The 15,864-nt window shown below is 35.3% G+C and overlaps 1 protein-coding gene across 1 annotated transcript in view; it reads right to left on the bottom strand.

Annotated features, from left to right (window-relative positions):
• The window catches only part of LOC109095779 (low-density lipoprotein receptor-related protein 1B-like), a 281,776-nt gene that overhangs the window by 124,467 nt on the left and 141,445 nt on the right, over positions 1–15,864 (bottom strand). The window contains exons 11-17 of the mRNA XM_042764066.1: positions 13,741–13,977; positions 13,357–13,537; positions 7,083–7,302; positions 6,052–6,241; positions 4,136–4,258; positions 3,426–3,566; positions 552–677 (exon numbers count right to left, since the gene is read on the bottom strand). Coding sequence (XP_042620000.1) covers positions 552–677; positions 3,426–3,566; positions 4,136–4,258; positions 6,052–6,241; positions 7,083–7,302; positions 13,357–13,537; positions 13,741–13,977 — 1,218 coding nt within the window. The remainder of the gene's footprint in view (positions 1–551; positions 678–3,425; positions 3,567–4,135; positions 4,259–6,051; positions 6,242–7,082; positions 7,303–13,356; positions 13,538–13,740; positions 13,978–15,864) is intronic.

The following is a 15,864-nucleotide window of genomic DNA, read 5'->3' as shown; positions in this document are numbered from 1 at the left end:
CACATACGCACTTATCGATTATCCTGCTCTCATAAAAAACAAGTCAACGCTCCTTGCCCTATTACATAACCTGAGAAGGTAGCTCGACTCTAACAGATACTGCAAATTCAAACACTCATCAGTGAGATAAATAACAAACCTACATTTCAAAAATACTGTAGGAGGTGAATCACTCTACAATTGCAAAAGTTGATGCTGTCACTCACTTTTCAATGGCAAAAGAAAATGGCAATGTCCACAGCTCCTACTGAAATTCATGTTTTAAAAAAAAAAAAAAAAAAAAAACTGTAATAGTATACAGGGTTGCCCAGTTATACCACATATAATATTATGTTAATCATTAAATATGAATAATTAAGATATTAATATCTGCTTTAAGATTCTACAGTTATGTGACCCTGAAATAAGAAAGAATATATAAATAAAAAATAATTTAGGATTTTTTCAGGATTAATAAGTTTTATAGATTTTATAATAAGTGACCCCGATGTATCATTGGCACATATCGGTGCATGAATCCATTTAATGTGTATGAGGGAGTAGAGTTCTACCTGAGCATGTTTTATTAGACTCATCTTCGTTATCGCCACAGTCATTGGCTCCATCACAAAGCCACCTTTTGGGTATGCAGCGGTTATTGGGACACTTGAACTGGTCAACCAGGCAACTGTGGTTAGCTGAAAGGAACAACAGAAACCAAAAATTAGTGCATGTCAATGAAATGCTTTGTTCTAAACAATACATATTGTATAAATATGGTATAAATATTGAAGGTTACAAAGCATTTGCAAGCTTGATATGTATTTCTATTGTTTTTATTTATGTTTGTTTATTTATTTATGTTTGACGTTTTGTTATACTGCTGACAGCCCGCTCTACATATAAGTGAGTTCATATGCATAATACCCTACTTTTGTTTTGACACAGCAGCTTTCATTGTGCTATTCATCTATTCTCTTGAGCTAGCTTCACATTTATCTCAAAAATATGAGTTGCCCTCAGGCTGTTGGGTTTATTTAAAGTAGCACCTGTGTTTTCCTCTCCTATTTGTTCTATTTAATAATAGAACCTGCTATTACTCCTAACCCTGGATACTCAACACATCCCCAACAGACAATGAGTAACAGATGAAATGGAAAACCGGATTCAAGTGGGATCAGGCAGTAAAGTTTCTGCTGTATTAAACTATAGGACATCCCAGCAAAGCAGAAAATTGATTTTGCAATTCTGATAATTCTGGCAGAACATCACGTTAAAGTATTTCTCACAGTGAAAAATGACTCAGCCCTCAACGTTTTAACATGGTGCTTATCTTATTGATTAGCTCATGAGTCGATTGTGCTGTGGGAGAACATTTTGATACTGGCGTTCTTTCTGTTTGATATTTTTTTCCCTGAGATGTCAATTAATGTGTTCATTATCTACAAATTATATGCAAACAGTCTGCTTGTTCAGATTTACATTTATGTAGATGCTTTTATCCAGTGCAATTCAAGCTACGGTATATATTTTATCAGCACTTGCACTTACTTATTATACAGCGGTCTGGAATTATTGATTCTGAATGGTCAATTGGGGCATTGTGAATTAAAAAAAATTAGCATACTGACCACTAAACTGTATATTTGACCACTAACTACACCTTTGATCTCTTTACAAATCAACACAATTGTTTGTCAACTTCTAGATGAGGGTTTTAATGAAAAAAAAAGTCTTGAAAACTGTCATACTAATATGTATTAATATAGTTTGGGGCTTTTTTTTTATTTTTTAAAGAAATTAATAAATTTTATTCAGCAAGTAGGCATTAAATTGATAAAAACGGACAGTAAATACATTTATAATGTTACAAAAGGCATCTATTTCAAATAGTGCTGGGCAACGATTAAAATATTAAATTGTGATTAATCAAATAATTTTTCTGTTATTTTTCTTGTTATGCGCAAAATTCAATAAGAATTCAAAAATACTGTAGTGCGCTCTTTTATTTTAAAAGTACTGCTGTGTGGACAAAAGTGCAATAACATTTGGTTTGCAAATACTTTAAACAAATAAGGTCCTTTTTTTACAGCAGTATTCCCTTTACATAGTTGCAGTTAAAATATTTCTTGTAAATCTCAACTTAAACATTAATGTAATAAAATTAAAATCTTCTTTTTCATATAACTCGTGCATTCTTGTGATGGTGCGTCTTGACCCCACGTCTACACCAGACGCTAGTGATGCAGTGCGACAATACTATAAATAAAATACTATAAAACCCATTATAATCAGTGATACTGTCTACACTGGATGCGGCATGGCGCGACATGACAAATCATACATGCCATCATTCGTTGCGATCCTGTACACTAGATGCGACAGTTGTCACGTCGCGCTGCAACAGCTAAAGTCTGTCTACAATGACTGAAACGACCATTGCAAATTATTTGAATTTTGTGTCAGTACATCATAGATAGAACGAGGTAGCAGTTTACTGGGTTAAGGCTAGATCAGTGGCGGGTTCTCCATTAGGGCGATTGCGCGATGTACCACCAAAGCGCAAAAGGGAGGGATTTTTTTTCTTTCACATTCAACCACAGTGTTATGCTAGCTTTCACTATTCTAGACTGTTTGTTCAGCCTCTAAATAGTCCAATCAGTGTTGAGTCACGTTTTGTGTAGCATCGCCCCTTTTTGGGCGATTTCTATAAGATTGTGTTTTATTAACGTCTACACATAGCCCAACCCTAAACCTAACCCTTACAAAAATGCAAAAATAGTAATTATCGTTTGTACAGTGTGGGAAAAATTACGCTATATTGATGTGCGCATGCCAAGTAGATTTGCTGTATGCCATCTAGCCTTAACCGTGACCCATGGTTTGTCTGTATGTGTATTCAGAGCCAGTGAGCAAAGGACTTTCAAAATAATAATAATAACTGTGTTAATGCGTGATAAAATAATTGTCTGCATTAATTAATTAATGCATTAACGCAATAATAACGCATTAATTTGCCCAGCCCTAATTTCAAAGAAATCTATAAATCGAATCCTGATTTATATATATATATATATATATATATATATATAAATATATATATATATATATATATATATATATATATATATATATTTATTTAATGATCAACTAAATATAGACTTGAGCACTTCCTTCCAAAAAATAAAAAAATAAATAAAAAAAAATTGGGACATTTTGTGATGTTGTAGTCTTCATCTTGTTACCAGTTCAGCAAAAAATGAAAGACACATGTGATACCTGAACAGAATGAAAATTTTGTATTGAGTAATACATCACAGACATATGTGATACTGAGTGCATGCTAAATGACACAGCTTGAGGCCACAGAGGTTTGATGGTTTAGTAAAGCAGACACAACAGGGATTATACATCGCCATCAGAGAGAAAGAAAACAAAGTACATACAGCATATGTGGGCCTCCTCATCACTGCCATCTAAACAGTCATCATCTCCATCACAAATCCAATTGACTCGTATGCAGCGCCAGTTCCTGCACTGAAACTCATCATTTTTGCACTGCTGGGGCTCCTCTTGACCTGCAGAGTCTACAGTAAAAGAAAAAACTGAATTAAAAAAAATAAACCTTAAGGGAAAATACAGTCAGTCTCAGTGTTTGGGTGCTGTGGAGTCTGAGGATAAATCAAATAAATCAAAAGATTGCTTTTTGAATTCATACAATTTTTGTCATGCTACTTTTTTCAAATAAATCAAGCATGCTACTTCCATCTTTATTATAGCATTGTAACATGACAAAAAAAGTATTAAATATTTAAAAGCAAAGTTTGATGAACAATGGCCACCAGCAAAGGCAAAGGTTTTTTTGGAAATTTTGAAAAGCTCTACATACAAACATACTGACATTCAGAGGATTTTACATTTAACTTTATTTTTAAACATTTGTTAAATAAAATAATTTAAATACGACAATTTGATTTTGTCATTTAAAAAAAAAAAAAAAAAAAAAAAAAAAAAAAATAATAATAATAATAATAATAATAATAATAAATTATTTTACTTATAAAGAACACATTGGTAACTAATTTCTTTCTTTATTTTTATAAGAGGCTATCTCAGTCCTGTATTTTTCAAGTGAATGGTATTTAAAACACCCTACCAGAGCATGTGATATTGTTCTTGTCCAAGTGCTGGTTGTCGCCACATGCGCACACCCGTCCTCCTGGGACAGCCAAACAGAGGGTACTGCAACCACCATAATTCACCCGGCAGGCATTGTCACCTAAAAAATAAACATAGGCCTAAACAACAGATATCTACAAATCTTCTTTCCCACTGGCAGGACGACTGTTTATGTGTTCATCCCTTAATGGCTTTAAGCATTGTCTCTCCTTGAAGCACAGAACATAAAGTTCTTCTTCACTGCCCACTCAGAACCAATTTCCTGTTCTTCTGGGATGCCGGTGGTACATGGGGGCATTATTTTTAATCACACGTCAAGTAAATTATGGGAAACACTGGAGACGAGAGCCATTTGACTCTCTTTTTCTTTCACAAGACATAATTCGTTGTGTGGACAATGACACCTACGATGGGGGACGAGAGGAGAAAAACACAGTTTTGTGGGAAAACTGTCACTTATTAAGTTGAGGCATGGGGACAATAATAAGGTTTCATTTAGAGAGGGGTTGAAAGGCATTGCCTGGACGAATGAGATAAAAACTGTTTTGTAATGGCCAATCTGTGGTACTCCAGGGAGCAGAAACACAATTAATCTTTTTCCCGACAAGCGCTTTGAAGAAATTCCTCTTCTGCTGAGAATGTAGACTGTCAAAAAGCCCATATTTTCGAGGCAGGAAATTCATACATGACATAACGGCAGTTCGCCACCTTCTCCTGTCACAAGTCTTGGTGTTATGAATGCTGTAAGTTCGATGTCAAGAGGAGAATATTTAAAACATGATACGAGACTGCTAGTCCCAAATGCCCATGTCGTCATTCTCAAAAGAGTGAGTCTCTCTGACAAGCAGCGTACTATCTGCTCCTCTAAAAACGCACCGCCCTTAGGTAAGTAAGAGATGAAACATGTGGGAGCCGAACACACAGCTGCGTTCCCTGTGCAGCTCGTCTGCATGTGCAAGGGCCCCGCTGAGCTGTGTCCCTCCCTCTGCATGTTGTGACTGGCAGTTATGAGCGAGGATGACAGTAATCATCCCTCCTTGTCTCAGACATCCACACAGAGTTAAACATTCTAAACAGAGCTTTAGCCCCCACTTTAGAAGATTTAACCCCACCCACTCAACAGTACGACTCCTACTCTGCAGTTGGGTCTATGCTGATCAAAGTTAAATCCATGAACATTTGTAATAGCTGCACTGTTTGTAAAAAAGTCATTTATTATGAATTTTCTGAAAGAATGCACTACTCCATGTAATATGTGAAACAATTTTCCCACCAGTTTTTGTTGTGCATTTATTTCAAGCATATTACAATTTGGTTAAATTAACCATTATGCACCAAAGTCAAAAGTTGTGCACCATTCAGAAATGAATTGAAAAACATCCAAAAAGTTTAGATTTTAGATTGAATTAGATCTTTTTAAATTGTATTTATTTATTTATCTGATTGCAAAAAATTTAAAGTATTTAGTCACATTTTTATCTAAAAAAATGCATCCCTGATGTATTAATCACTTTCATAAACAAGGAAAGAAAAGTTACTGATCCTAAACTATGGAATGGTAGTATAGATTAATAAATCACTTTTTTTTTCTTGCCATGGAAGAACAACAATTAATTTTCCAGAATGCTCTAATTTACTCTTCAAGTCTTCAAAACGGAAGCAACATGTGTAACCTGATTTATTTATTTTTTTTTTTAATTTCAGTTAGTAAATTCATCTTCCTGTCATTGCTAATCAAATTCCTCTGTGTTGTGGTCAGTTCAAATTACACTACAACTTACCTGCATGAATTAAAAGGGGGGAAAAAGATCAACTCTGAACATTAATCATCAAAATATTATTGAAAAAATATCTTAAATGGACTTTTTAAGTGTTAAGTTCGAGTGACTGTACCAAGCTGGCTTTGTGCATTATAAACTCGGAGCCCGAACAGAGGTGGCCGTTCACTCCTCAGCAGAGTGACTTCACCAGAAACCAGATCCAGCTGGAAGATGGAGGCGTTCATGTACTCCGTCCAGAAGATGGAATTTTGGTACTGTGCAATTCCAAACGGGTGATTGAGTTCCCTGCCACTGTACACAACCTACAGTGAATTGCAAAAAAATAAAATAAAAAAAAAAACACACACACACACACATTACCATGCACTGTTCTGACAACTGTACAAGAAGGATTAACTTTTTTTCTCTTTAATGTCTCATTTTTTTCTCCTACACAATAATGGAATGAAAAGTTTAAAAAATAATGTCAACAATGTTCCAATGCTTCAAATATATGCCACTAAACTCTCAAAATGCACTCTCATTTTGCATTAAATTATTCATCCAAGACCAAATTATCCAAGCTGTGTAGTCAACATATATTTTATAGCTCTATATGTTTATTCTGTCAACGTTTGTCTCAATTATAGAGCAGTTTAGTCATGACGTCAATCCATAGGCCTATCCAGGAAGCTAATCTGCCATGGGTTCCCTCAGGAATTTCAAATGGGTTTTTATAATAGTAGTTTTCAATCTGGAATAAAATAAAATTTGTGGTGAACATTACTTGAAGATACTTTCCCATTCTGTGCAACAACCTAGGCACAGTCAGACCTCAGATTTCATTTTTGAATTTTTTAAAGTTCATTTAAAAAATTGTGAATGTGAGTGTATATGCTTGATTGATTGTTGAGTTGTGGTATATAAGACAGCATTAGCACTGGAGTTGAGGGCCATATTAGCAACTTATTAGAAACAAAAATCACATTTGAGGTATGACTGGTTATAATGTTTATGTTGTAGAACAAGAGGGGAAAGTCTTTTCAATTAAATTATGAGAGAACCCAGGCTAAATGTTAATTCTCTTTCAGGTCTCATTTGTTAAAAATAATCCCATTTGATTTCTAAAATAATAAATAGCAACATTTGAGCAATTTAACTCACCATTCTGCCAGTGCCATTGAGGTAGATTCTCTCAATATGATCATAATAGGCATCACACCAGTACATGGTACTGGTTCCATGGTCTAGAGTGAGTCCATTGGGCCACAACATGTTAGATGTGACAAATATTTTCCTGTTGGAACCGTCCATCCAGGCTTTCTCTATTCTACCGATGCTGTCGTTCACCTCATCCTCTTCCCAATCTGTCCAGTACATCCAACTGTTCCCAAAAACAGAACACAGTCAGTGTAGTCCTTGAAAACAGCACTTTTATTTACTTTTGAAGCAGGCATGAATATCAATCACATATTACTTGTTAACACAGGAAGTGTACAGCTGAAGCAGATAGAAACAAATTGCCTGCAGGTCTAAGAATGTACAAGCTTAACTGAACATAACAAAAAAATATGCTTAAGCAAAATCAGCAACTCACACAGAGGGGAATCTGGAAATGAATCTGTATATGTGTACATATATGTATTTCCCTTTCAGTCTGTCACTTTCGACGTATGTCTCCGTTCCCTCCTTCAGGGAACGAGGTTTATATACATAACCAAGACGTTTTTTTTTTTATATTTCCTTTTCTTTGTAAGGCGTATAGATTCCTGTGCCAACATGAACTGTAATGGGTTATTGATATTTGAAAAGTGATTGGTCAATGTTCTGACATGATCCTTTCTATAGTAAGTGTGCTTAACGGATTTGTTGCCTCTGAGTACTACTCAGCGGTCAGCGCAAGGTTTTCTGTCTCATCAATGATAGAAGCCATGCTTCAAGTACACCACATAAAACAGAATTGGACAGAGGGCGAATCAAGCGTTCTCTGTCCCGGTGTGTTTGCTACAGTACATGACCACATGAATTATTCAGAAGGCAAACAGCATGCTCTAAGTCTGCACATTTCAGAATGTAAAAACATGCAGTGTCCAACCAAAATGAGCAAAGATTACATGGCATTTTTTCATGAGTACAGAACAAATCTATATATGTATGTATATATACGTATATTACCTTTTTAACTAATGGTCAGTGAAAGAGGAGTTTAACCTTCATAACATTATATATGTAATATTTATAACACAACACAGTATAATTTTTAGGAGGTGAAACTAAACATTTTGTAACCAGTTTATATGATCACAATTATATTCAACACACAAAATTATATGTCCGCACTTGGAAAAAAATAGACATACAGTATAAATAAGCATTAAATATAATTGACATTCATTTTACAGTAAAAAAAAAAAAAAAAAAAAAAATACACTAGTGTTAAAAATTTAGGTAGTTGGTAATGCTTGAAGTAGTTGCTAACAATTTTTCATAAATTAATGGAAACTTGTCAAATGAGGCTTTTCTTAAAAAAAAAAAAAAAAATGGATTTAAGCCGGCAAAGAAATAGTTTGATCAAATAATATTTCAATATTTCTCACATCAAAAAACACAAAATTTGTGCATCTAATGCTTAAAAAAAAGCCACATATACAGTACTGTTACAATGTTGTTGTTGTAGTTTTTTATGTTTCTGATGTTATGTTATGTTTTTGAAAGAATACTCAACAAGAGTGCTGAACATGTTAACATTTATTTGATAAAAAAACAGTAAAAACAACAATATTGTGAAATATTATTACAATTTAAAATAACTGTTTTCTACATTAGTGTGTAATATACTGTCATTTTTAATTAATTAATGCCCTTTCTAAAAATAATTTAAAAAAAAATTCCGAACCAAAAGTTTTGAATGATGTTTTTGAATGTGTTTGTGGAATAGCTAATGGCCAGAAAGTAAGAGGAAGAAAGACAAAAATAAGGAGTAAATATAGATTTCATGAATTCCCTAAACGGGAGCATCAAGCTAGAACAACAATGACTTCATTACACTGTGGAGTTTATGCTCTATGAACTGGTAGGAGTTTACAAAATCAGTTTTAACCAGCTGAAAATCACACAGTCTAGAAAATCTGTTCCTGGGAATGAATATACGGCAGTAATGAAGTGAGCACAGAGTAGAGATAAAAAATAAAAATAAAACAAAAATAAAAACATCAAGTAAATGGAGAGACAGAGATGTAAATCGTGAAAGTTCAAATGACGGAATGCAGGATACTAAAAGAGAGAAAAGAGTTACTGAGGCAGGCAAGTTCATTCTTATCACGTTATCACAGGCTGCTTCTGGCATCAACAGAGAGATTTATGGTGGTGTTGGGGTGGGGGGGGGGGTGAAGAGATAAAGAAATCAGGACAGGTGGGTGTTATTTCAGGGAGGCAAGCCCATCCAGCAGACCAGATAAAGATCAACATGCCACCTGCCTAACTGATAGATGGCCAACTCCTAATTATAGGGCCTAACCCCATTTCTATAAATAAGCCCACAGAGGTGGGTCAAAACAACACAGCCAAAATTGTACTAGATATTATTAAAAGTGAAAGTGAAAGTCATGACATTTGTCAAGTATGGTAACCCATACTCGAAATTGGTGCTCTGCATTTAACCCATCCAAGTGCACACACACAGCAGTGAGAAGTGAACACACCGTGAACACACACCCGGAGCAGTGGGCAGCTATATATCCAGCGCCCGGGGAGCAACTGGGGGTTCAGTGCCTTGCTCAAGGGCACTTCAGCCATGGGTATTGAGGGTGGAAGAGAGCGCTGTTCATTCACTCCCTCCCACCTACAACTCCTGCCAGCACCGAGATTCGAACCTGCGACCTTCTGGTTACAAGTCCAAATCCCTTCGCAAAGACTTGCCCCTCTTAGTTAATCTTGAAACGCCGACAAAGCATGGAGCTTTCACACAGTGAAAAACACATTGCAGAGCAAAGAGGACACTGACAACACGCGCCAACAGACAAGACAGAGCAGGTTACTTTTGGTACGAAACTGCTTTTCCTTCCTCTTTACTAGTTAAAGCACAAAATAAACAGAAGGTATCTTGTTTCAACCTTGGAAAGATGTCATTACACACCATACACACTACTCAGGTTAGCTTACTCTTCTGTCTGGTTTGTTTGTTGAACAACATGCCAGATTCGGTGTTATGATTTGTCAGATCACCTGTCAATCAAATTCCCAGCGAAGGGTCAATTAAGATATTTAAGTAAGATATTTTCAATGGATTGCTAATATTTAGGACACATTTAACACTGCATTTGGATCAACAAATATCTAAACCAAAAACATTTTTTTTAATAATTATATTCTAAGATTTTATTTTTATAACTGAGTAATTATTAAACTGTTAAAATATCAAAATTGATAAGCTCTCACTGCAAGTAGTAATATTTTTTCATGTTTCTGAAAGAAATTCCATGCTCACCATGGCTGCATTTATTTGAGTGAAAGTTGTACTTGAGGTTATTCAAATTAAGGCTAAATTGATTAAAAAGATTATAATTAGTATTTTGATTCCATTCAGTCATAATGTAATATTTAATTAAGACATTTTGTTTAGGTATAGTTGACACTATACTATATGATTTTACTTTTACACTGAAGATTAGACTGGTCAAATTAAGTTATAATAATTTCTTTTCTTTTTTTTTTTTTTTTTTTTTTTTTTTTTACTAATTAAAGATTATTAAGTTATTCTATAATACTGCATCATATTCTAATAATTATTAAATTGTTAAAATATCAAATTTGATAAGTGGTCTCTTACAAATCTGATAAGTTTCTCACTCTTACAGCCACAAAAAGCTAGCTTTGCTTTGAAGCACTGTACATGAATCACTCTATTTTGGCCGTCGTTCAAAGTGCATGCAGTCTATCCTCTGATGCCCTGTTAGAGAGGTCAAAAATTTACATCCGCTCCGAATTTCCATCTTCCACCTTCATCCCTTTCCTCAGAGACTTTTTTTTTTTTACTGGCTGTCAAAACAGGTCACATCAATGGCACCTCAGAAGAGGTGTGCTTCTCATTTCCTGTCTGAGCTCTAGCTCCAGAAAGCTTTAGCTTTCCACTCCCAAAGAATAGTGTCAAGCAGTCTGCATGACATCCTCTGAGCTGGCAGTTCAGCAGGCAATGCTTTTAATGCAGATTTTAATCACTTCCACACCACTGAAGTTATCCCATCGTGAATGACATGTGGTGGTAACTGGGAGATAAGTTGGAGTTTTCTCATTTTACTCACGCAAATGTGCACTATTTGCAAGTATCTGTTGACAAACTCACAAAAAAGACCATTTCTAGCTTTCTGTCATTGCCCCTTGCTTATTTTATTGTTAGAACTTCCGCTCAAGATACATTAGCTTTATTAAATGCGAGAGAGAGAGAGAGAGAGAGAGAGAGAGAGAGAGAGAGAGTCGCATAAATTGTACAAGCGTGAGGTCTGAGCAGTGAATATAATTATAGCTCTGAGTTAATGAACCCTATATGTCTGGAAATAATGAAACTATTCTGCATTTGCTTTTCCTCTCTTCAAATGATTTGGTAATCAACACCACTTGGGTTCACTAAAGATGGTAAAAATCTATTCCAATGTATATTAATCACTTAATGATAAGTGCACACTTTTAAAATAAGCCATTTATTTACAGAAATTTAAAAACAAATTAATTAAAAAGTACTCAAAGCACCCTTAAGATACCACGTGGAATGCCCCAAAAGATCTGACGACCATCAACCAATCAGTATTTTGGTACTTGAGTACTTATTAATCAGATAAAAAGAGAGTGAGCAGGTTGTTTGATTGGATCTGAGAGGGCCGAGAGTGGTTGTTTCCTCATTGCAGTATCTCGCTTCTTCGGCCTTGGCTGGCTGCACCTCCTCAGGATTCATGAGTTACTCTCACACCCAGGGAGGGTGATAATGAGATTGGCTCTGGGCCATCAAACTCACCATTTTTACTGGCCGTGCCATGCCAGCCTACTGGTACACACACACATTAACCAGTACAGACAGAGATATGCGTGGATGGGCGCATACATGCTTCACTACTCTATGTACAATTGCAATCGCCTCTGAAGCCATGCAGAGTAAACAAATGCTATAAATAAACCGGAATGAAGGCTGTTCCTTCAGGCCAGGTGGAAAGTGAGTAGAGCTCAGCATTTCATCACAGATTGCAAATGTTGATGTAAAGAAGGATTACATATGTTTTTCCAAGCATATTTTAACCAGATTTTCCGGTAACACTTTATTTTGAGTTCACTTTTGACAGTCTACTAACTTTGCATCTACAGTACGTCAACTATCAGTCATTAGAGTATTAGCAGACTTAACATCTGCTTACACTAATTTGTTGGTCCCCAAACAGACATTCTGCTGACTATAAGTAACTTTGTAAGTACATGTCAACTTATTCTGCAAGACCCAACCCTAATCCTAACCTAACAGTCTAATAATACTCTAATGAGAGTCAGATGACATGTAGTTGCAAAGTTACCTATAGTTAGAATGTCTCAAGTGGACTATTGAAATAAAGTAACAAACTATTCATCATAAAATAAAATACACTATATATACACACAAAAAAAAAAAAACACCTAGGGAGGCCTGATATTCTGGCACCATATTGGCTGAAGTACCCCTGCAATCACTAATTTTATCCCTTACAACTCATCTTTGTTCATCAGAATGACATATTTAAATGCCCCCCCCCCCCCCCCCCCCCCCCCCCCCCATGAAAATAATAAATCTTGAAATGGAATATAACTTTTGAATATAACTTACCTCACTGAGTATACATGAAATCATAAATATGCTAATTAGTTCCCACCTCCACTCAAACACACCAGCTTGGACAGCAGTTAAACGCAAATAGTAAATGCTACACAATGGCAAGTGACAATCTTGGATTAGTGCTTCTTGGTATGCCATTCATTGCATTTTCAAGAATGAAATCTTGAGCGAATTTATTCAAATTCAGAATTGATTATAGCCTAGAAAGCATGCAAACAACATTCTCCTCACAATCACTAAAAGGCTGTCACACGTCTAAGTTCATCGTGATCTCACAAAGTTATGTTATAGTCAATAAAGCTCTACACTGCACAAATATTCTCTTATTTACATTGTATCTACACTTTTTTTGAGAGGATCTGTGCACGTGTAGACCTCAGCACTTTTGAGTGGTGAGTGGATTCTGACTAACTTACACCTCTAAATGGCCACTGCATTCACAAAACCAGCACATATGTCTGTGATTGGCTACAAAAAACACAAGAAATAGAAACTTTAAAATAGATTTGAAAATCATTTCAAATCATTGTACTGTATAATACATAATCTAGGATTGTGATTATGTTACAGCTGTTCTTTCTACTGTACCTATTCAAAGGATCCACCACTATGGCTCTAGGGTGAGACATGTCTCCCTCCAAAAGAGTCTTCCTGGTTTCAGATGCCCGCTCAAGCCTAGCCACACTGATGGTTTTTCTGTAGCCATCATTGGTCCAGTAGAGATTATTTCCAATCCAATCCACTGAAATCCCCTCCACATTATCAAGATCTGTAAGAGCACACATCATTTGGCAACTGAAAAGCTGTTATCAAATAAATAAAAAAATAAAATAACAACCTTTGTACCTTTTATATGATTTCAATTCATGCAATTTCAGGAATAAACAGAGTCTTTGTGTAAGAAAATAAAGCAATTTCACAAACTGAAAATACCAATAATATGAAGAAGAATTCAAAATGTTCAGTAATTACCATCTTTGAGAATTGTTTCCCGACTGCTTCCATCGACTTTCTGCCGCCCTATCAAAAAACTTGTAGTATCAGCAAAGTAAATGTTTCCGGTTTCAGCATGATAGTCAAGAGCTCTTGGATTCACCAAGTCTTCAATAGGAACCATGTGCTCATTGATAGACTTCACATTCATGTCCAAACCACGGATTGTCCCAGGTCGTCCCTTTCCATAGAACAGGAAAAGGTCATTCTTGGGTTCTGCAAAGACACAGATAGAAAGCATTAACGTAAGTCCTTTTATCTCATTTAAACTACTGGTCAAAAGATTGGCATAATGTACTTATGTTTTTTGTCCTTTAATCCTTTAGAATCATTCTAATATGCTGATTTGCTGCTCAGTTATTATCAGTGCTACAAATATGTATAATGGTTCTTATTATTATCAGTGTTTCTTATTATTGCTGCGTAATATTTTTGTAAAAAACATGATTTTCTTTGATGAATAGAAAGTTAAAAATAACTTTGAAATAGAAATTTTCTGTAATGTCTTTACTGTCAATTTCTTAATTTAATCTGTCCTTGCTGAATAAACGTATTTTAATAAAAAAAAAAAAAAAAAAAACTTACCCCAACCTTTTGAATAGTACTTTATCTTGGTTTCAACATTGATAATAATATGAAATGTTTATTGAGTGCCAGATCAACATAGAAAGATTTCTGAAGGATCATGTGACAATAAAGCCTGGAGTAATGGTTCCAGAAAATTCAACATTGCCATCACAGGAATAAATTACATTTTAAAATATATTACAACAGAAAAAAGTTATTCTAAATTGTAATAATATTTCACAATATTACTGTTTTTTGATCAAATAAATACCCTCGAAGAGAATAAGAGACTTCCTTCAAAAACGTAAACTATATACACTATAATTATTCCAAACGTTTGACCAGTAGTGAATAATTTTTGTATTTGATCACACATCAGTTATGTGAAGAACTACAAAGCCCAAACTGGCAGAGGCAGACGTGTTAAGTAACAGAAATGAATGGAGCAATCAACCCCACTTAGCATCCCCAGGCAAAAATTATCTTGATTGAGAGGATTTATTTAACAAGCTCCAGAAATGATATTTTTGTTCACTGAGAATCTGTTTAAACAATAAATCTCCTGTTGTCAGATTAACACAGAACACACAACAGAAGCTGAGGTTATCCATGGGCTTGCAACAAGCTCAAATAAATGAACCTCTAGTCACAGTGGGGATTACACAAAGGGCGGCCCAGTCTGTCTGTTATGAGGCAGGCCAGTGGCAAAGGAGGAGGATTCTGGGTAAAGAGAGGGACCTCACCTCAACATCCACCTCTTTCCTCATGGGACCACAATAGTGTGGGTGAGACCACACAAATATCACTTCAATTTATCATTCTGAGTGTAAGAGCTCTGTTACCTTGAAGACAATTAAGCAGTTTGAGACCTATATATCAAACAACACAGGGGACTATTGGATGAAGCCATCCACAGTCTTTTAACATAGCTTCTCATCTCATAGAAAGAGACAGGAAGTAGAACATCTGACTGGCGGTATAAATCAGAAACGTCTCAAGATGCAGAGCTTGGTTCATTATTGCAGCCACTTTATGCTTAACTCAGGATTGTCATTAATTGACCCATAGCTTTCATTGTCAACTAAGTAAAACATCCATTGATCAGGAGAATCTGCATATAGGGGAACAGAGTGGAAATGGCAGTAATAGCAGTAATGAATCATTCTATAGGCAGATAATAAAATAACATCACAACCACGTGGACCAATCTCCTTAAAAGTTCATCTCCATCTCTGTCAATCCGAGTTAGTGCCAAGACTGGCGCAAATACTGAACCGCTAAATCTTCCCACTTAATAGTGTAATGCCACACGCATTTCAATTTCTAGCTCTGGATAACTGACGAGAATTGAATAAAACAAACACATATTCCATCACCATTTCTGCAGGGATGACGTGACATTAAGTGTCATAAAATCATTGGGTGCATTTTTTTTCTTTTTTACACTTTGGTGGCAGACAAAGAAATATATATTTATTAAGGCTCTCAATCAATAAAAAAGAGAAAAGAATTGCATAACAGAATTTATGTAACTGC

This window comes from Cyprinus carpio, chromosome A9 (genome assembly GCF_018340385.1).
Source record: "Cyprinus carpio isolate SPL01 chromosome A9, ASM1834038v1, whole genome shotgun sequence".
NCBI lineage: Eukaryota > Metazoa > Chordata > Actinopteri > Cypriniformes > Cyprinidae > Cyprinus > Cyprinus carpio.
Note: the sequence above shows the minus strand (reverse complement) of the source record. Positions and strands in the feature narration are given on the sequence as shown.